This window comes from Osmia bicornis, chromosome 3, assembly GCF_907164935.1.
Source record: "Osmia bicornis bicornis chromosome 3, iOsmBic2.1, whole genome shotgun sequence".
Lineage (NCBI taxonomy): Eukaryota > Metazoa > Arthropoda > Insecta > Hymenoptera > Megachilidae > Osmia > Osmia bicornis.
This window is the reverse complement of record NC_060218.1, coordinates 10,589,231-10,610,419: the sequence shown is the minus strand read 5'-3', so window position 1 is coordinate 10,610,419 and position 21,189 is coordinate 10,589,231. Positions and strand designations below refer to the sequence as shown.

General features: G+C 35.6%; 1 protein-coding gene across 1 annotated transcript in view; it reads right to left on the bottom strand.

Annotated features, from left to right (window-relative positions):
- The window catches only part of LOC114880197 (mothers against decapentaplegic homolog 7), a 62,885-nt gene that overhangs the window by 30,188 nt on the left and 11,508 nt on the right, over positions 1–21,189 (bottom strand). The window contains exons 2-3 of the mRNA XM_029195937.2: positions 20,483–20,533; positions 9,945–10,031 (exon numbers count right to left, since the gene is read on the bottom strand). Of these exons, the coding sequence (XP_029051770.1) occupies positions 9,945–10,031; positions 20,483–20,533 (138 nt within the window). The remainder of the gene's footprint in view (positions 1–9,944; positions 10,032–20,482; positions 20,534–21,189) is intronic.

The following is a 21,189-nucleotide window of genomic DNA, read 5'->3' as shown; positions in this document are numbered from 1 at the left end:
ACCGTTTTAACTTCCAGTTGTTTCCATGTTTAACGACCTGTTCATTTTTCAGCTCGTTTCAAACGGATATTGTTCGTGTGTTTCGCAACGCGGAGCAGCTCGAAGAAAACCCATTAACACGATGAATATTTTCATCCAGCTATTAGGGAAACTCCTCTATCGCATCGTTCGTTACGCATGGTTCGAACGGGATAATGGTAATGTACCAGGCGAAACGTTTAGGAGGTCATAAAATAATCTGCGGATACCTTTCAATTGCAAGCGTTTAATGCTATTATTCAGAAGAAATAGATTTTTATGTTTTAAATATTTGATTTTCAAAAATAAAAGTACAGGTATTCTACTGTTTTACATTTTTCAAATCGACTAAGGGAAAAATGAAAATTTGTTAATTTTATCAGTTTAAAATGGTAGCTTTAAATAAAGACAATCTTTGCTACTAGAAGAACATTCCCTTTGAAGAGCCCCTTCGGTGGAGTTGATCGCACGAATCGATGAAAACTTAATTAGAAGACTTAAATTTTGATCTTACTGTATCTGACATAATCAAAGGAATTCAATGCACAAAATAAAAGAAAGTATATCAAACTAATCTATCTCTATGAAAAATACAAATATGTACAGTGGAAGAATTAATTGGCAAAAAGAGTCACGTAATGCGAGGTAGAATAATAGAATAAGAGTGTCAGAATGAATAGAAGATTAACAAAACAAACATCCGTCTTCGAAATGCACTAAAAAGTGTAAAATAATTTCTGTTTCATTTACACCAATATTTCATAGCTATTAATAATATCTACTCAATCGTTAAATAGGATACCAAATACATTTCAAAGTTTTCGGAGGCGGCGCAAAATTAAAAACTTTTCCTCTACTAGGAAGATCCTAACTCCGGCGTCGGCAACCTATGATAAATCACCCATTTGATAATTTCGAGTAAACAATATTCAACGGGAATCAACAAACCCATTGCGAATTAACTATACTGCAGTTCACGAGTGACCGCACTTAACTCGCGCAGCTAGTGACCTACTGAGGTCTAGGGAGATTTTTAATAGTGCGTGTGATTCCCCTTTACAGCTTGCTTCTTACTTTGCGTTCACATCATTTTTTTTTTGCGACAAATAATAGGAATTTCATTGTATCGTGAAACTTTACAATATCATCACCGGTTATCAGTTATCGTACGTCATATATTTCTGCCCACCATTTATATGATCGCAAAGTATAATAAGAAGCAAGCTGTAGAGGGGAATAACACACGTTATTAAAAATCTCTCTAGACTTAGCGAGCGGCGCGAGTTAAGTATGGTCTCTTGTGAACTGCAGTATAGTGCATGCATATCAGGAGTGCTGCCAATTTCTCATACAATCGTTACAATTACAAATGTTTTCAGCCGGACCTATAATTTTTCTCTTACGACTTATTAATTACCAAGTTCGCCATACCGCAATCAAATCGTTATTGGCAGCATCGTTTGTTCGGGTATTTTTAATTTTGCGCCGCCTCCGAAAACTTTGAAATGTATTTGGTATCCTATTTAACGATTGAGTAGATATTATTAATAGCTATGAAATATTGGTATAAATGAAATAGAAATTATTTTACACTTTTTAGTGGAACCAGTAGTATTTGTAGGATAGTGTAAGGTGATTTTAGATTTCTGTTGCTTAGCTAATAACCATAAACCGAAAAAAAATTGACCGAATTTAAGTTGTTAATAAACAACAGATTTCATAAATTTTTGCAAGTGGGATCATCGCGGATATACCTTTTACTAAATGTGAAAGGTTTCATCGCTATCTGTACATTTCCTGCAGCATAAACGCCGGAAGATATAAATGAAGTATTACGTATTTTGCGATAAAAGTCGTTAGGAATGAAAAAATACAAAAATTTTTTTGCAGGACCAATTGGAAGATATACTCTACAAGATGCAAGAAGTTTTCTTCCGATTGGTCCATCCGTCTCGCGGTAATCGGTGAAAAATGTAAATCAAGCATTACGTTCTTGCAAAAAAATCGTTAGCAATGAAAAAATGCAAAATGCCTTTCTGACGGGACCAAGTGGAAGATATACTCTACAAGATGCAAGAAGTTTTGTTCCGATTGGTCTATCCGTCTCGGAGTAATCGGCGAACGTACATTTAGAAAAAGAAGTCGTTAGGAATGAAAAAATGCAAAATGTTTTTTTAACGAGACCAATTGGGAGACATACTCTACCAGACGCAAAAGGTTTCGTTCCGAATGGTCCATCCGTCTCGGAGTAATCGGTGAACGTACATAAAAAAAAAAAAAAAAATACACATCGAATTGAGTATCCTCCTCCTTTTCGAAGTCGGATAAAAAATTACAAACGTAGACAATGATGAAAAGAAATAAGGCCTGTGTAGCAAAAAGTACAGAATTAGTTGGCAAAAAGTAGCTGAATGGGAGAATTGTCAAAGGGAAGAGTACGAGATGAGGGGTGAAAGAATGAATGAAATGGAAAGTGCAAACGTGTACGTTGTAAGGGAGATAAAAGGGGTTGCCAGTGTAAAAAGAGAGGATGTTCGTTGAATGGAAGAGAAGGATGGTAGATGATTGGCTGGTGAAAACGAGCGGAATGAACGACGATTTTCCCGGTGAAGAGGATGAGAAGAGGGTGGCCTAGATCGGGGATCCGAGACGGAAGAAAAGAGCAAACACGAGCAACCTGTTGCTGTACAATGCTGGGACATCTGTCTCTATTCAGGGGTTTCACGCTGTGCAACATGTTGCAATTCCCCTAACCCATGGCCACGATACATTTCCGTAGAAATCCCAACGAAATATAATGCTGCAAACTTGCATCAGATATCGTACGTTCAGATTTATCGTACTGGCAGAATGAAGAATTTCCTCTTCTTCTCTCTGTTAACCCTGTGCAAAGAGAGTTGGAACGAAACGATCTTAGTTGGCAAGATTGCGAACGGATTTGAAAATTCCAAGCAATTTTTACCGCGTGCAGCGTTGTAAATATGCTTAATTGGCACACAACACGTCTTGTTCCTTAGAGGAAACGAATTCGATCGTTTCAACAGTTTTCAAGCGGCGTTTAAGTGGCTGTCGCGCGAGACGTTTTGCATTTATTTGAATTTATTTCCATAGAAAATGTAGGAAAATTTTCTTTCGAATTATATAAATAAAAGCACCTCTATTGAGTTCCCTCGAAGCGTCCCTTTGCGTTTCTATTTAATACCTTGATCACTGCGGTGATTCGTCATTTTCATCATATTTCAATCTTTATATATAAAATTAATATTTTCCAATGTACGTAAATAGAAATTCTCAAAAATAATTCTTTAGCAATTCTAATTCTGACTCTAATTTTATTCTAATAATAATTTCATAAAAATGCAACCATCAATGCTAATTGATTGTCTAGATTAGTTCCTACTGAGTAATATCTATTAGATGCTAATTAAATGATTAGGTAATAAAATAAAGAAAAACATTGATATAAGGATAACATTTGAAGCTTCCGGAATAATTTGAATAATTGTCATCACTTCTCGGATTTATCAAAATGACATAATGATTAAAGAAAACATTGATACAAACACATCTCAGAAATACATATAATTCAATTTGATTTCTAAGCTTTATTCAAATTATTTAAATAAATAATTTCTATCAATTTCCATAACAACGCCTAGAATTATTTGATCGTTGAAATAGAAATGAAAAATTACATGAAATCTAAGGTCACCGAATCAATGAAACAAATCAATGACATCATTCCACGTTACTAGAGGATCCGTGTCAATAAAAATCCCACGGTGCAGAGTACTAAAAGCCAGGGTATGTTTTCATTCCAGATATTTGATTCATTTCCCGTCGGCAAGATTCCTCAATTATTTTCAGCCTCTACCAGCCGCAAAAAGTGTTTTCGACCGAACGTCCCGAAAATATCTATCGAAAGGAGTATCCGGCCGCGGGTTACGGCGTTCAAGAACGTTCAATTCATATCCCCGCGATCCGACGGGAAAATAAATGAAGCTATTTTCGTAGACACCGGCTCACGTTATTCCGGATCGCCAAAAGAGACGAATACAAGCGAGATTCTCGAACGTGATCGGCCTTTCGATCGAGTTTAATCAAGATTTCCAAGGTGACGCCGCTACCTCGTATGGAATCCCAAACAGAAAGTAGAGAACATCTTTAATCATCAATTTTCTTTAAGAAAATCCTCCGAAAGAATCTTAGTTCTCCGTCCAATAGAATCTATAATAAAATTCTTCCAATGATATATATGTATTCATTTTAATATATTATTCACTGGCTAACAGTATATTCGTGTTTGCTCATTTATAAACTTGCGTAATTATTTAAGTCCAGAATTGTGTAAATTGTCATTAGAGTTGCATTATTGAAATTTGTTTGATTCAATTGTGGTTGCAAAGCAGGTATGTAATCATAATTTTGATGTCGTAATAACTTTTCCTCATTATATTTAGAATGGATAATTATTATATCTCAATATTTGAATTTCATATGAGAAATTTTGAAATAATTCAAAATGTATTTCAAACAATTTTAATAACAAATATACCTTTACTCGTGTATGAGAAATAATGATTCCTAAAAAAAAAAAAAAAAATGGAGTAATTCGATGTAGTTATGAGATTAAAATTTTCAAATCTAATAATAAGTAATTCTAATGATCATGTATATTACTCATTATATCATCAATATATCAACCCTTCTATATAAAAATCTTGAAAATTCTAAAAAGTATCCTATTTCTAAAAATCCCAAGGAACTCCATCCAAGATGTTCGCCCAGCAATTTCCCCGAGCCGTCACTTTCATTTTCCCAGTGTAGAGGATAAATTTCCACTACACCCAGTACATAGGATCTGTTCGACTCGGTTCGCAGTCAGCCATGAATCGACCGTTTCCCGTCGAGTTGGAGACAGCCAACAGCAAGGTTTCGATCGATCGCATGGCCAAGCGCAACAGAGAGACGAAAGCGCCAAAATAAATCAATAAAATAGCGAGTTCAGGCTCGTATATACATAGAGAAAAGAGAGTGTGCCTATAACGTAGACGTAGGCTGGCATATACGGGGCCGTGACGCGCAAGAGGAGACCCAGAGGGAAGCCGGTTCGATGAAAAGAGAAGTCTAAAACGTGAGAGAGAAAAGAAGAGGGGCGAGGAGCGAAGAGAGGAGAGGAGAGGAAAGGCAAACGAGCGAGCGAGGTCGAGACACGCGGCAGCTGTCTGGCGCCAGGGTCCCCCTGTTCCCTCAAACAGTCGCGCCGAATGCCACCCACCTTAGCCGACCTATTGTGCCATTCTGAAACCTGCATCCAGGGAGCCAGCTTTCCCTCTCTTTTCAACCCGTTACCTACTCCAGACCTGTTCGTCCTGCCTCCAGGACGCCGAGCCGCTTCTTACCGGTTCGCTACTGACAGAGATTTGACGTCATTATTTATTATTAATGCCCTTTGTTTCGCTGCGTATCGTATATCAACCAGTTCTCTTCTTTCGTTACGCTGATACCGGGATACATTTATGGAGGAATTCTCTGATATTGTTTTTGAGCAGGGTTGAAAAGCCATCGTGGGAATTTGTTAGATAGGGCGATAGAGAAATTTTAGATAGGCTGAATTTCGATTAGTGTTACAAAATTAGAATTTAGAGTGAAATAATGAAATTCTTTGATTAGAAAATAGTCACTTGAAAAGTCATGATATGGTTGCAATGGGATTTGAAGTTGCAAATTAGAATAGAATTAGAAAAAAAATAAATTGTAATTAAAATTTGAAAACTTTCAGAGCTTCGTGTATAGAATCGTGCACTTCGTCATTGATATATCTAACAACGACCAAGTGTTTGGTTCAATTGTTTTTCAATGGAAGAGATATGATTAGAATCATAAGGTGCCTCTGCAAGTTGGGCTCTCTTCAGTATGTTAGATACGTAGTCTCTTGTTTATGGAATGCTGTTTGACCGATTGCCAGCAGATTGAACGGATACTTCGGTAGAGGTAGATGATCATTGTTTGCTTTAAGTATGTTAAATTAATGTGTTCGATGTTTGCTTATGCAACACCACGTAATCTCTTTAAGAAGAAAACGCTGACGGTGATTCGGTAAAATATGTTCTGTCTATTCAATAAATTAATTGCTAAGAATAGCAGTGATTATTAAACTTAATTTTGATCAAATAATTAAAACACGAAGAAAAAGAATAACTACAATTTGAAATATTACTTAATAAAATAAAATAAATTATTTTAATTAACAAACTAAATATAAAAAATTAATATAAAAATGTGTAAATTTCATTATTTTTGTTTTTTGGTTTATTTCAGAAATCAAGAGAATGTATTATAAGCCCTCTTTTCTAACAGACGCTAGACGAATAGAATCAAACCGAATGCTACAATGTTTTGCAACAAGGGTGATGATAAATTTCGTTTAATTATTTAAAAGGAACTTGCACCAGTTTAATGCCAACTTTCAAACTTAGTAGAATCAAATATATCAAACTGAACGATTCACGTCATCTAATACCAAGCCAATCTGTATCTATTCGAGAGCTATAATTAAACAAGTTCGAGGTAAAGATGATAGATTTAATTTTTACATCATTGTAATTACAAAGTGACACATCAAACCGGAAACAGGTAAGGGAAACTATAAGGCATTCTTCCAAGCTTAATTAGACAAAATTCAATATAACATTTTTTTCTAAATTACTCTTAATATTAATATCATCAAAATTAAGATTTGCAGAAATATTAATATTTTAATTTAATTATTTATTAGATGCATGTAGGTTTATTCATTATTTCAATGATAATCTCTACTTCCTCTAAGGAAGTTCACCATGCCCGGTACTGTACATGAAAATTTTCAATCAACTCCGAAAAAGAAAAATCATAACAATAATTTTCTATTATTTTCTTTGGCCGATGATTTCCATATAATCTGAATACAACAAGCGTTCGAGCGAGGCTGGATCGGGGCAACTTTCCTCGCGTCCAAAAGCGTTTCGAGCGTTCCGCGAAACAGCGAGTAGCGCGAAGGGAAAAAGGAGCAGAGGTTCGCGAATCGTGCGCTGTGTCACGCGTGAAAAGCCTGGCTGTGCGCGTCAGCTCGCTGGTACGCGCGTGCTAAGGAAATTTCTTCGTCGGATGCAGCAAAACGCATTCGTTGGTATTCTCGTATGGCTCGTATTTAAACGTCTCCCGTCCACCTAGTCCGTAGGCCCTTTCTTTACGAGACTCGTACCGCTTATTTTTAGAGCAACGCGATATTGCTCGGAATTATGCAGCTGCCGCGACGAGCATTAAATCTCCCGACAAGAATGTCGATCTTTGACCTTGCTCGCAACCTCGCCTCGCTAATCCTTCGTTCCACGTAATCGTGCTTTTGCATCGGTGCGTGTTAACCCTTTCGCCACGGTGACGTTCGATCAACAAGCGTTATCGTCCCATTGGCGTAAATAAAAGTATTAAAATTCTTCAAACTTATCGACTTGATTGTAGAGTATCTCCCATTTGCGAATCGTGGTTTGTTTAATCCTTTTGCTACTGACAATAAGGGTGACTATAATCATACAGTATTCGGTAAATACTGTTTATCAAATATGACAAGGATAATCATTGGAGATTAACTGGCCATTGTGTACTAATGATGATGTAGTCACGTAGTATGTATCATGTAATCACTGGTGTTTATTATAGTCACGTTTAATATACAGTGAACAATTAATATAGTTATCCTAAGCACACAGTGCCTACTAAATATGGTAATTATAGATGACTATAAGTGATTATAGGTGACTATACACAACTATACACCATTATACTCCTCGTAGTACAGATTGGTCGCTTAGCATAGTAGCTGTCTATGGTTACCTACAAGTGACCATAAGTGACTATAAATGACTATACGAAACTATATTCCTCAGAGTACACATTAGCTACTTAGCATAGCAGCTGACTATGGTCACCTATAGTTACTTACAATCATTTATAGTCACCTATAGTCGCTATATCAGGTAGGCACTGTGTGCTAAAGGTAACTGCATTAATCGCAAGTAGTCATTGTGTATCAAAATTGATTGTAATCATCCCGTATATTAAGCGATCATGGTGCACTAAGGTGACTACATATAGCCAGTCATCATCAAGTGGTTACCGCTGTGTACTAAACAAAGATGACTATACTATCTCACTTTGCAGCAACGTTCCGAAAGAAAATTTCTGAAAAATCAATCTCATTACATACTTTGGAGACATACCACGTACAGTCATCCATACGTGGACAGTTCCATTTCCATTCTTCCAAGAAAGTACCATCGATAAAAAGCATCCGTCTGAAATATACAACACAGACGACACGATCGAGAAACGATCTTGAAGACAGCTTTTCTGCGAGGAATTTCTACTGAATCCTGATCGGTAATCCTTTCACGGAATCGAAAGATGAAATATTAATTTATAAACAAAAATACTGTTTCCATAATGAAGTTGAAAATTTTCAAGTATCTGGTTCTTTCTTATCAATTCTTTTTAATCTTTATCCAGATTTTTAATATAACGTGTAATTTGTTTTCTATTCTATTAAATTAACTAGAAAATAAAAGAAAGCTAACTAGGTGAATCACCTTGACCGAATGAAGGATAATGATTGAAATAATCGTAGCTTATAAAAAAAACTAGGGAAGTCAAATAATCAACTGAATTTTCCAACCCTGACCAAATAGAAAAGGACCAGATTTCCGGGATTTGTCACGAAAAAAGGGAAATTGGTAATCCTGTTGTTTGAAAGACCTCTCAGAAAGTCTTGGACGAACCTGCAAACCAGTTCAGCCAGGAGTCTTTCTGTTCTCTTGGACACACGGAAGTGAAAAACGCGGCGAAAGACGAAGAGAAGAAATCGTTCGTAGCATCGTTCAAGGTTAACCACGTGGATATAGGCGTAGCCAGCGACCAATGGCGTAGCCGAAGAATCGATGTATCCATGGAATAACCGTTAAGCCTATAATGAGCACCGTTTACACAGTGAACATTTTTTTCGTTGGCCAACTATTAACAAGCTCGTCCTTTCATCATCCTCATTTTGACATTCTAACAAAGAATTCTTGACCTTGAACGAATTTCTTCTAGGTACCATCAGCGGTACACTAGATATCCTCTGCCAACCAAGACTAGGATATGGTGAATTTTAATTAAAAATAAAATTATTTTACATTTGAATTTTTACAGGACCCCATCATTAATATTATAAGAAATTTGTTGAATCCCTTAGCTATTAAGTATTTGAAATAATAGATAATAGATGAAATTAAAAAATGTCAAGCTTCCAATTTCCTAATTTGCATTATTATATAATAATATGTAATTCTATCTGAAATAATATTTTTCTAATGTTACTATTTCAGCTCTAATTATTGAAAATTAAAAAAGTTTCCAACTTGCTATTTATAATAGTAATGCTGTTCAAAATTCTTCCTATTATTTTGAGTATGCTTAATTTGTGATATCAACGAGTTAATACGATACAAGTATTTGGGATAATAGATAAAAGAAATAGTGAAAATTTTGGTAGTTAAAGTGTTAATAGAATTATCATTTAATTTTGACACGTAAGTGTCGTGAGCAAAACAAATCATCATATTTCTCGAATCCACCCGAATGAGCATCTATTCTAGAATAAGGATCCCCTTAGCTATGGTGTCAACTATAACGACACACCTGTTGTTCTTTTTTTGTCAAAATGACATTCAGCAAACGAAACGAGTAGGAAAATAGTACGTATACAGCCGGGCTCAAAGGGTTAAAATCAACGAGCTGGAAAGGCAAGTGGGACCGTTCGGCGGTTTCCTTTTCTATAGGCCGGCATTTTCTTTCAGACAGCGGAGATAGACGCGAGAAAAGGGTATGTATAACCTTGAGGACATAGTTACCTTCTCCGTTGGTGGTAAGGGAGCCGGGAAGTGGCAGGGGTGTGCTGTTTTTGCACCGACGTTGATCCCCTTCGCTGGGCGCACGATCTGAAAATAAACGGCAACCCCTTTAGAAGCTTCCCTCGTACGAGTACCGTTCGTTATTTCTACGGTTCTTAGCTTCTAACGCAATTAAATCTAACGTTCGTCCATTAACGTTAAATAGCTGGGTATCGAATTATCAGGTAGCAGTATAAGTGAATCCTTGATTTTCACATGAAACGTTCATGCAGTCGCGTTTGTCAAACTTCAAGCTTCAAATTAATGCATTAGAAGTACTATTTTGTGGTACTTTTATGTCATCAAATCATGTTTGACTTTCTACGTTTCGAAATCCACCGTTTGATACGCAACAAGCTAATAGTAACTCAAGGTAAGCTCGGCTTACTTAACCAGTCATTTTATGTTAAGAATATTAATGAAGGGATTGTATAGGCGTTTTCTTCAAATCTTAAGCTTTAAAATGATGTAGCGTTAGTGTTATTTGATGGTACTTTTATGTCATCAGATCGTTTCAGACTTTCGATACTCAAAAATCTGTCGTTGTTCGTTGTAACTGATAATCATTCATTTTGCATATAAGAATATTTATAAAATCTTTATATAGACATTTTCGTGAAATGTTAAGCTTTAAATTGATGTATCATAAGCGCCATTTTATGATACTTTTATGTCATGAATTCATTTAAGACTGTATTTCGAAACTGCACATTTAATACGCAACAATGTTAAACGTCACTCTCCCATCTGGAACTAGTTGCAACAAGTTAGAGCAAGGGGTTGAAACGTCTCTAGCTGGATATAGAAACATGGATCCTATTTATAAAGTAAAATTCAAGCTGACCAGAAAACCAAACAGCGAGACTGCTTCGAAGAATCGGTAATGGAGTGCTAACATCCAGCGAGAAGAAGAGAGACTGTATCCTTCGCGTTGCAAGATTCGATCGTGATGCGAAGATTCGCGTCTTATTTATGGACCAGAAAGAAAGAGGAAAGCTACGTTCTGAAAGTTCCTAGAAGCGTTATGATGCAAATACACGAGAGTTACTAGCGAAAATGTTACGACATAGAATCGAATCGCCAGAAGGCAATTATAGTCGATATTCTGCTGAAAAATTCGATGCTATTTCATTTTTTATAGGGGATTTTGCAAAATTATGTGAAGTTCCCTATAACTATGAAGAAACTCACAAACGCTTGATTTATCATAGCTACCACTTTACCATTAAACTATAGTGAACTCTGCATTTACAATTAACATACTTAATTAAAATTTGTATGCAAATTTGCACGCAATGATTTAACAAAATTATTACTTTTGGAACCTGCTATAGGGGGAGTTCTCCTAGTACCGGACGGCACCAAGTATCGGACATTAGCTATATCTAAACGAAGTGAAATGTATTGAGATTGGTTTTATTTTGAATTTTCTCGCCTTCCGATATTCTCGAACTCGACACAGGCTCAGGTCGGGCCATAAAATCGGGGGTCAGCTGACCATTTTCAGCAACGTCGAATAGTATAAAAAGGTTTTCCTTACCGAGCAGTAAGTCAGTCGAAAAGTCGCCTTTAAGTAGGAACCATTACTAAATAAGAGTTCTCCGTTTTTTTTTCCTGTATTTTATAAATAAATAATCTTTCATCTGCAAATCGATTGAGGTCTTTTATTTGCTAATTAAAGATCCTCAATAAAATGTGACAAAATTGTTTCAATTATCAAAACAAAGAAGAGGATAAAACAAACGTTTGACGGTTGAAACAATTTTGTCACATTTCAGTTTTTTTAGATATAGCTAATGTCCGATACTAGGTGCCATGCCGTCCGTTATTAGGGGAATTCCCCCTAATTGTGTCAAATTTAGAAGCAATCAGTCTTTCAAAAATCGTACCCAGCCTTCGTTAGTCGTCCTGTTCTTACAAAGAATTTTTCTACAAAATTAATCGAAACATTTCCGCTGTTTCTTAAGAAGAAAAAGGAACACGTGAATTTCATGGTGAATCATGTTTCTCGAGAAAATTCGAGCGACAAGTGCAGCTCGCAGAGAGCACAAAGGAGGTGACAGAATCGTCTAAAATAATGATTCGCCGTGGGCAGATCGTTTATCGTCAACGTGGCAAGAAACTTCAACTCTAACGTACGAAATGACCAATTAATTTCCTCCTAAGAATGCTATCTTCCATCTTGACCGAACTTTCAGCTACCTATGTCATTCGTAACTCGATCGTTCGCTCGTGCTACGATAAATTTTCTCCGGCTATCTCTATCGAGTCCGTCTGCTAATTCGGTCGATCCTTACTATCGTTTCAATGTTTTCTACAAGTTACGAAATACTCATTCATACAATTCTGTGCAGACGAATGTAAAACGACCTATCTTTAACTTTGAGATTATCCAATTTTCACAGAAAATATACCTATATATTCTTTTTTAATTAAAAACTTTGAATTTGTAAATGATTTTAATTATAGTATTGGATCAGAGTTAATCAGAACAATATTAATACAGATATTATAATAATACTGCATTTTTTAATTATAATTTTCAAGATGAGCCCATATTCCATAAAATTTCATATTTAGTCGAAACCAATTTATTAGCAATAAATATTTTTAGTTTTATTTCATATATATTTGTTTGTTGCTCATTTTTCATTGAAAAACTGATTTATTAAGACGCGGTGCAAGGGTCTGCGAAGCGAATCGGACCACACGCGTGGACACCAGACAAGAGACCTGGAAAATTTCTTGGGGAGAGGAGACCGGTTGTTTTAATGATCGTTACAGCACTATTAAAAGCACTATGCACAAAATCGCCATCATTCTACGTGGACGGAAAGAGCTGTATCACTCAAGTGTTAAAAAAAAAGAGAAAAAAAATGAAACTAAAGTGCTTTTAAGCAAAAGAAGAAACAATGAGAATGGACCACTGTGACTTATAAGAATGACTTAAACTTTGAAGATAAAAATTCTAAAAATTCATATTTGAATAATGTTCAACTACGAATAATCCTAATATTTCTAAAAATAATTTTATTTTCTCTGATTTTCTAAAAATACCTATAGATTTATTAAAAATAATGAAAGATTTCGTAAGAAAGCAAGGGTAACTTTCGCGCCAGCTTGATTTGCTATGTAATTTTTAGAGCGGCATCGGTTGTTGGATAACCCTTTAGCTAACCTGGCCAGTATTCCTTTCCCAAGGATCTTAGAAGGACTAGACAGAAGTTGGAAGACGGGATTCATTGACTAAAAGAGAGGATGACGTCAGAGGACAACAAGTCGAAGGAGAAAGAGAGGAGGGCGGTCGCATTCTTGTTGAATTCCAGCGGCTCGTTCCTACGGGAGAAGCATTTCCTGCCTGGCTAAGCCTGACAGCGCTAGAAGGCAGTAACAGTAGCAAAAGAAGAAACGTGGCCACGAGATTCAGCATCCGTCAAGTATTTTTAGGAGGGACTTCATGGAAATATCCCTGCTCTCAATATGCGTCACGAGCTGAAAGCAGCCTCCCGCTTTTTCATTCTTTCTCGACCGATTCCTAATCCTTTTAGATGAATTTATTTCACTGTTAGGGATCGCGAAGCTCTTGTTGTGATTTGTTTATAGGGAAATTTAATCGTGAACGGATTTAAATAAAATATAGTCGAGATTCGATCAACAGGTTTGATTTAGTCGATTCGTTTGGTGCCTCTTTTAATTCATATTTTGCAAAAAAATTATTTTTCATCGCAGGTGTCGTTCATTTTAAATTTAAATTTCATTTAACAAAATAATGTGTATAATTAAAACAAGATGTCACTTAATTTATAAATTAATATCGAAACTTGAAATAAATTAAAATTCCTTCAAATTGAAATTATTAAAATTAATATAAATTGATCAAGATTGAAATAAAATATTTAACAGAAGATTATGAATGCCATACAATTAGAATCTTTAAATTGAAATTATTTAATGTAAGAAAGATTAATTTTTCTTCTAAGGTGAGTCGAAAACAAGATGATCAAATAAACGAAAAACATGTTGGAGGAACGATTTGTTCTTATTTGCTCGTTCGTTGTACAAATTTCACCGCGAACCGTCCGCCGGGCGTTACAAAACTCCGAGATGGGATCGAGGACAATCAGCGTGCAAATATTTAGCCACCGATAAGGAATAAATTGACACGTAAACTTGGCAACCTGTTACCGCCGTTGATCGCGAGCAAACACGTTTATGTACGTATTTGCAGAGTGTTCGATCGACTTGCAGTTTGGCACGTAGAACCCTTAGAAATGAAAGAAATTTTCTCGATCAATAACTTTTGTCCTTCCAACTCATTAGCAACTGAATGACAGAATAGGTTCGGCAATGAGGTACAAGTTGCTTGATTTATCTTGACATTTGAGTAAAGTTATTTGTCCAGGGTGATTCAAGAGGAATAACAAATAATATTAGATAGTAGATAATGTTATAGATCATTAGAAGAAAAAATTAAAAAATATATATGTATAACGAAAATTAACTTTTTAATTTTTATAATAAATGTACCATTTTTCTCACTTTTTTGATAAATTATAAAATTAAAACAACTTTGTAAAAATATTTTCGTTATTAATTTATTTGAAAATTATCAAAAAAATAAAGACAAGAGTCAAACGTATTTACAATACCTTTTTATAACAAAAAAGAGTTTCTCAGTTCCATTCTGAATCCGAAACCAAAATTTCTCCCAACTCAAATTTAATTTCTCCCATCATAAACATCGTCTAAACATAAAATTCTCCAATTTTCTGTATCTCAGAAAAAAAAAACCACCAACGAACTTGCAAACCTGTATGATATTTAATCGTCTCAAAGTACCTGGTGTGCTTCCGAGTACCACACACGACGGTCCCCCACGTATCTGGTACCCCGACGCAACCTCCTCGTAATTCGAGTTGCAGTCTACCGGGGTCACCCAGGAGACACTGGTTCGCGAAACAGAATCCACCGGCGGTGGGGCGCGGCGGATCTTGTACGGAAGAGTGGTCAAAGACGGATCGTTTTCCGTTAATCCGGAAACCGATGTGTAGAGTTCGGTTGTGCGTACAGTCGCGAAACGATCGGGAGGGCGAAGGAGGCTACGGAATGCGAGAGAGCCACTCCCGCGAGGCTTGCTCGGCCGAGTAGCGGCAACGAGAAACCGAAAGACAGAGCAAGAGAGACAACGAGAGAGAGAAGGAGACGAGCTAAGAGTGCTGTGCTTTTGAGTTGGCTCGTTTTGCTCGGGGCAGAAGAGACCTGGAGACTAGTGTCGGGATTAATACCACGTTAATATTCATTTTTTTAGAAAATAATTGAAAATTTCCTCTAAGGATCGGTAGAAAATCGAGTGAGACATTTGTTTCCGTTGCAATGTGACAAAATTAACAGATTCGAGCCCGGTTAGGTATATCTACTCACAATAGCTGTTCTAAATTTTATTCATTAATATTTTTTTCTAATATTTTTTAATTAATTAGATAAATAACAAAATTCTTTATAACATGGATGATGGATTTTTATGGAAATTCAAATATCACCCATTATTATGAATAACATTCTAAAAACAACAGAGTTCTAATATTATAAATTTTATTATTATTTTAATGTTTCACTTTTAATATTTCTTACGGAGTACTCATGTATCAAATTGTTTGAATCTCATCAATGTGTATCGTATCAATCCCATCACTAGCGACGAGAAACAGGGCACCGGGTGCGGTATACTCGAGAGACAGAAGAAGATGGAGCATTAAAGGAATAGGGAGTTGAAGAAGGAAGAAAAAAACCGAGCATAATTGTACACGTCGAGAGAGAGAGAGAGAGAGAGAGAAGTATATCAAGGACGGCGAAACAAGCAGAGAAGTATAAAAGCCAGGCGACAGGCGCCCACCGCGATGCTTGTGTATCCGGAGGAGCATCGTATTACCGGTGTACTCGACCCCTCCCCTTTTACCTGGCGCTAAGACACCCTGCTCATATGTACTTGCCCTTAAGCCTGCTTTACACTATCAGAATATACTATTCAGACCAAGTGATTTGTTTACCATACAATATATCATTTTGAAAATTATGCAAAATAGAGTTACGTTTCATTGGCATGCATTGTAAAAGTCAATGTCCTGAATAACTTCAATTTTTATCATTAGAGTTTAATTTCAAGTATATCGTAAAATTATCAATTTTTTAATTGTTATTTTATAGAGTTAAAGTGTTAATTGACTGCTATGGAAATTATTCATGACCAAATCTTTGAATCCATGGTTGAACGCCATGGGGGTGACCGGTCCCGCAACTTACACACGTCTGAATAATTAAAAGAAAACAATAGAAAAACATTATTTTAAGTAATATTGCTATGGTAGAAATAATGTGAAATGGCAAATAGTAAGCTTGAAATTTGAAAATTAATTATTACTATTCTTAGTAATTAGAGCTTTAATACGTTCCACAAAAAATGCCCCATTTCACTGTGGCGTTGAACGTGTTAATCAGACTTGTCATATTCTGAACCCTAGGACGGCGGATCATAAAGGGAGACCCAATTGTCAGGGTTAATATTTGAATGTAAATCAGTCTTCCTACATCTTACAATTAGACATTCTACCTCGACAAACGATAGAATAGCAATTCCAAACGAGAATAACCGAAACAACGTCGGCTTGAAATCTAAGTTTCGTGGAAATGCTTCTGATGCAACTAATTGCAATCATCGAGCTCATCATCGAATTACTTGGAACGTACCGGCGCGGCGCGGCGGCACGGTTTACCGTGAAAATCTTTTCATCCGTTTCTCTACTCGGCGGAACGCGAAATGTCATCGGAGAGACGTTCTCGGCCGGGACAATACGGTGATTCAAGAGACGGATTGAATCGAGAACGGGAAGCTTAAAAACGCAAGCGGCGTAACGCAATACGAACAAGATCTGTCCTCGTGCGTTTGAAAGGGACTGCACGGAGCGTTGTGCCATGTCCTTCGTCTTATTCGTTGAAATTTGCGCAATCGTTGGTTGAACACTGTCGCTGACAAGCGTGCAAACAGCACGTGCGGAAATAAATCGTCGTATCGCCGCAGAAATTCTTCATCCGCCTCTAGCTTCCCTATTTTTTTCCATTGAAAATAAGTTAACGCGTTGGACGGGTCATTTTTATCTCTGCACTCAGACGTATGATTTATTTTTGCGATTTATCACTTCGATGATTGCGCATTTTGTATAATTTATGATTCCTGAAATTTTTATTAATTATGTTTCTGATGCTAAGAAATACTAATTTTTTAATTGAAATTAGACTGTGACAGCTTTTCTAGTATCTAAATAATTACATTTATTTCTTAATTATTTCAGAAATTCTTAAGAGCCGCCACTGGTTAAAGATCATTTTGCAAAAATAATTCCTCGTTCGAGCGATCAATCGTTTTAATTGCCGCCGGTTCATAGTACGTCGTTTAGCAGAATGCTGATTCGAGTTTTATGAATGAAGAAATTTCTCCTATTTCCCGGCTGAACGCAACAAGTGGCGATGCGCCTGCTGTCTTTTATCTCTTCTGCTCCATCGTGCTAGCCCAGTTTCCATCAGCGAGCATAAATCTACGCGGCTACATCTGCCGCCTCGTGACAGACAAACTCTCATAATGAATTTCTTTCTTCCAAGAATCATTTTTTTTCTTCTTCTTCTTCTTCTTTCTCTCCTTCTATCCAGTTCATAACCAACGCCGCTAGCGATCTGATTTTATCATGCTAATATCGCTATCGTGAGAGCGAGTGTTTTTCTCGTGGTACCGATTTCACGCTGACAGTGATACGTATTTTTATCGCTCTGGATTAGCTCCTTCGAAACACCCTATTTATCGTTAAAATTAAAATTACAACTATTATCTCTCGATCTATATTTCCATCTCGATTTACTTTTCAATTGGAGTTATATTATTTCTATAGGTTACAAATGAATTTAATTTAATTATTTTATTACGATCTTTATAGTTACAGATTTTTCCTCATTTTGTAACCATTACCGTGTTATATGTAGATCATTCGATGTAAGTTTGCTGGTTAATTACAAACCCGTTCATTTCTCTAGAACGGTGTTTCGTTCCAAATCTACCATCGAACGTAATAGAAACAAGAAAGATCGCGTTTTCAGCGCGGCTCTCGAGCTTAATTATACCTTCAAGAACTTTGGCCCCCTGACAGGATCACTTTATATAAATACAGGCTTCGCAGCGGCACACTATCAACAAGAGATATTCACCTCAAGTGGCATAACTCGCGAACCAATGTATTTCTGCTGGCAAATTCATATGCGTGGCCAAAACTCTATATACTTTTACTATAACGTCAGGTTACTTACTTATGTAGAATGTTTTCGTAGTCAAAGGTGCTATTATTTCGTCATATCGAATATTATCCTAATAATATCTTTTTGTATATTATATGGTACTGTTTAGGTTGACGATCCAACCCTTTATGATCGGAAATCAAAATATTTGCCATGTCAGATTCATTAATTTATTAATTAAGAATGGATATAGCTAATTTAAAAAATTTCAAATTTCAATCATCGAATTTCCGATTTTCCATTACTAATATAATAATATGTAATGCTATTCAAAATAATATTTTTCTAATTTTACTATTCTATAATAGCTCTAATTAGGTATAGAGAATTAAAAAAATGTTAAGCTTTCAATATGCATTATTACTAACTATAATAGTAATGGTGCTCGAAATAATATTTTTCTATTTTTTTCTTTTATATTATTATACGAGTATCTTTAATCCGTGATATGGCGCAATATTAAATGATTTCTATGACATCAGAAGTTGTGATCTCTGGAGTATATTGAGAAACTGATTTCGCTGTATCGAAGGATATTACGCAACAAACCTATGAAAGATCAAACACGACGAGCAGGAGACTATCTATCGATGGTCGAAGAATCTGCGTGTATAGCCGAGCTGGTATCGATCTCGAAAGAACCAGTTTAGGATCGGCCACGAAAAGAAACGAAAAAGATGAAACTGGGAGAGCATGGCCAGTCAAAACCAGCCGCAGAACCGAGCATTGTAAAAGCGATCGTAAAAATAGTGATGGTGCACGATCTCTTTCCTGTTTTAACCCTTTCGATACTTTCGTGGGCATACAAGGTGTACCAAAAATATTGAATACAAATAAAAAAATGCTGGAAATATTAAATTTTTGATACATCAATTTGAAGCTTAAAGTTCAATGAAAATAATTACATAAATGTCTTGTCGATATTCTTCATTCAAAATAATTGGTTGCTAATTATAGCAAATAATAACCGATTTCACTAAAGCTAAAATAACTTTATAAAATAACAGTGAAACTGAACAAAATAAAAGAATCAATTTCTCTGGTAACTATTACACACCGAACGCATGCAAATTAAACTCCAGACTTATAATTTTCGCGATACAAGCAAGATAAGAACGATCGACTTCCATCGAACGGATCGGTGTCTGTAGACCACGGAAATGGCGATACCCTGAAACCTATAGCCATATGGTTCGTCGCAATCAATAAGATCGACTTACAACACGTCCGTTCGAGCTACAAGATGATCGTTTCATGCTCGCTGTCGGTCAAGTACGATCGACAAGCTCCGAAAATGAGAAATCAGTTTCTTTTAATTTTCCCAGGATTTTCTGCTCTTGGCATTTTATTCGACTCTTTAATGCATTGTGATCGGAATAAAAGTGACGTTTTTTAATCGACGACAATTCTGCACCGAGGACAAGCGACGCGACGGTGAAAAGCATTAATGCTGAGTTTTTCTAAACGCGATCTCATTAATCGTTCATTTTTTAATCTAGATCCGGCGGGACTTTGTAAGCTTACTCATATGGAAATTATAGTTAATTGCAATAATTTTCTAATTACCCCTTCGAGACATTAACCGTGATTTAGTTAGACGAACTCGTTAAGACGTAGAGATTTATTTAAAATTATGTAAAATAATAATTCAAAGCAGAGAAATTTTAATTTTTACGCTTAAATATGAAAAGTGTAATTTTGGAATTCGATTTTCTTAATAATAAAATATAATTTTTTTTGTAATTAGAATCTAGCTTTCTTGGAAGTAAAATATAATTTTAGAATTTAATCCTCTAAAACTTTAATTTTGTGTAAATTACAAATTTCAAGGGACAAATTATTCTATAATATTTCAATCTTTTCAAGTTTCGGTGATTATACCGTATTTAATCGTAAGGAAAATGGAAAAAATGTGTAAGTCAAGGGGTTAAAATGCATTTCTACGTTTGGATTCTGCTTTGAGCTAGGTCGCGAGATGTCAGGCGCGTTAAAAGGATGATCCTCGTGGCACGAATGCTAAACGTTTGCGAGTAATAAACATGAGTTATCGCTCAAACGATTGCGTGGTTGCATTCCATGTGTTCACGTACGAACCAGGCATGGAATGTGCCCACGAATACATAAACGCATGCACGATTAAAATGTGAAGTGAAGACACTCACCTTCGGGTCTCAGTCTGTCGGCAATAAGGCAGTACGGGGGTGGCGGCGACTCTAAAACAAAAAAAGGAAGAAACATAAATAAATTAAATGACACTTCTATTAAAAATTAGTTATTGAAATTTCAAATTTTCTGTAATATTTTCAAGCAAATTTTTATAAGTTGAATGTTGTCAGTGACTGGTAATACATATAAATTTAGAGAAAAAAAAATTAAAGAAAATGTTCTGTAATTAATGCAATAAATGGATGTAGGATGACTACAATAAAAATAGCCAGATATAGCACGGCATATTACAAGAACTATTATTAACTACATGAAGATTTAATTTTCTAATTAAGCTTTCAATCTCTTATTTCACGTGATTACTATAATAACAGTGCTATTTTTATTATAAATTCTATTCTGATTTAGTCTGAAGAATTCGTTGAAGAAGCTGATTAATTCACAACATGAATCATATTCATTTTCAATTAATCAAGTTGTTATTAATTTTTTTCTCTCTACTATCTATAAAGCGAAATTGCAAAATTTTTTAGAAAAATTCTTGCACATTTCAATAAGAAAATCTTTTTTGTCTGTAGTTATATCAAATCAAATTTGTAAAAATATTTGTAAATTTTGATTCCAAATAAATCCTAATTAACAAATTATATTTGAAACTATTCAATCGGATTTGAATCTGCTTGCAACATGCTCGTATCACGTT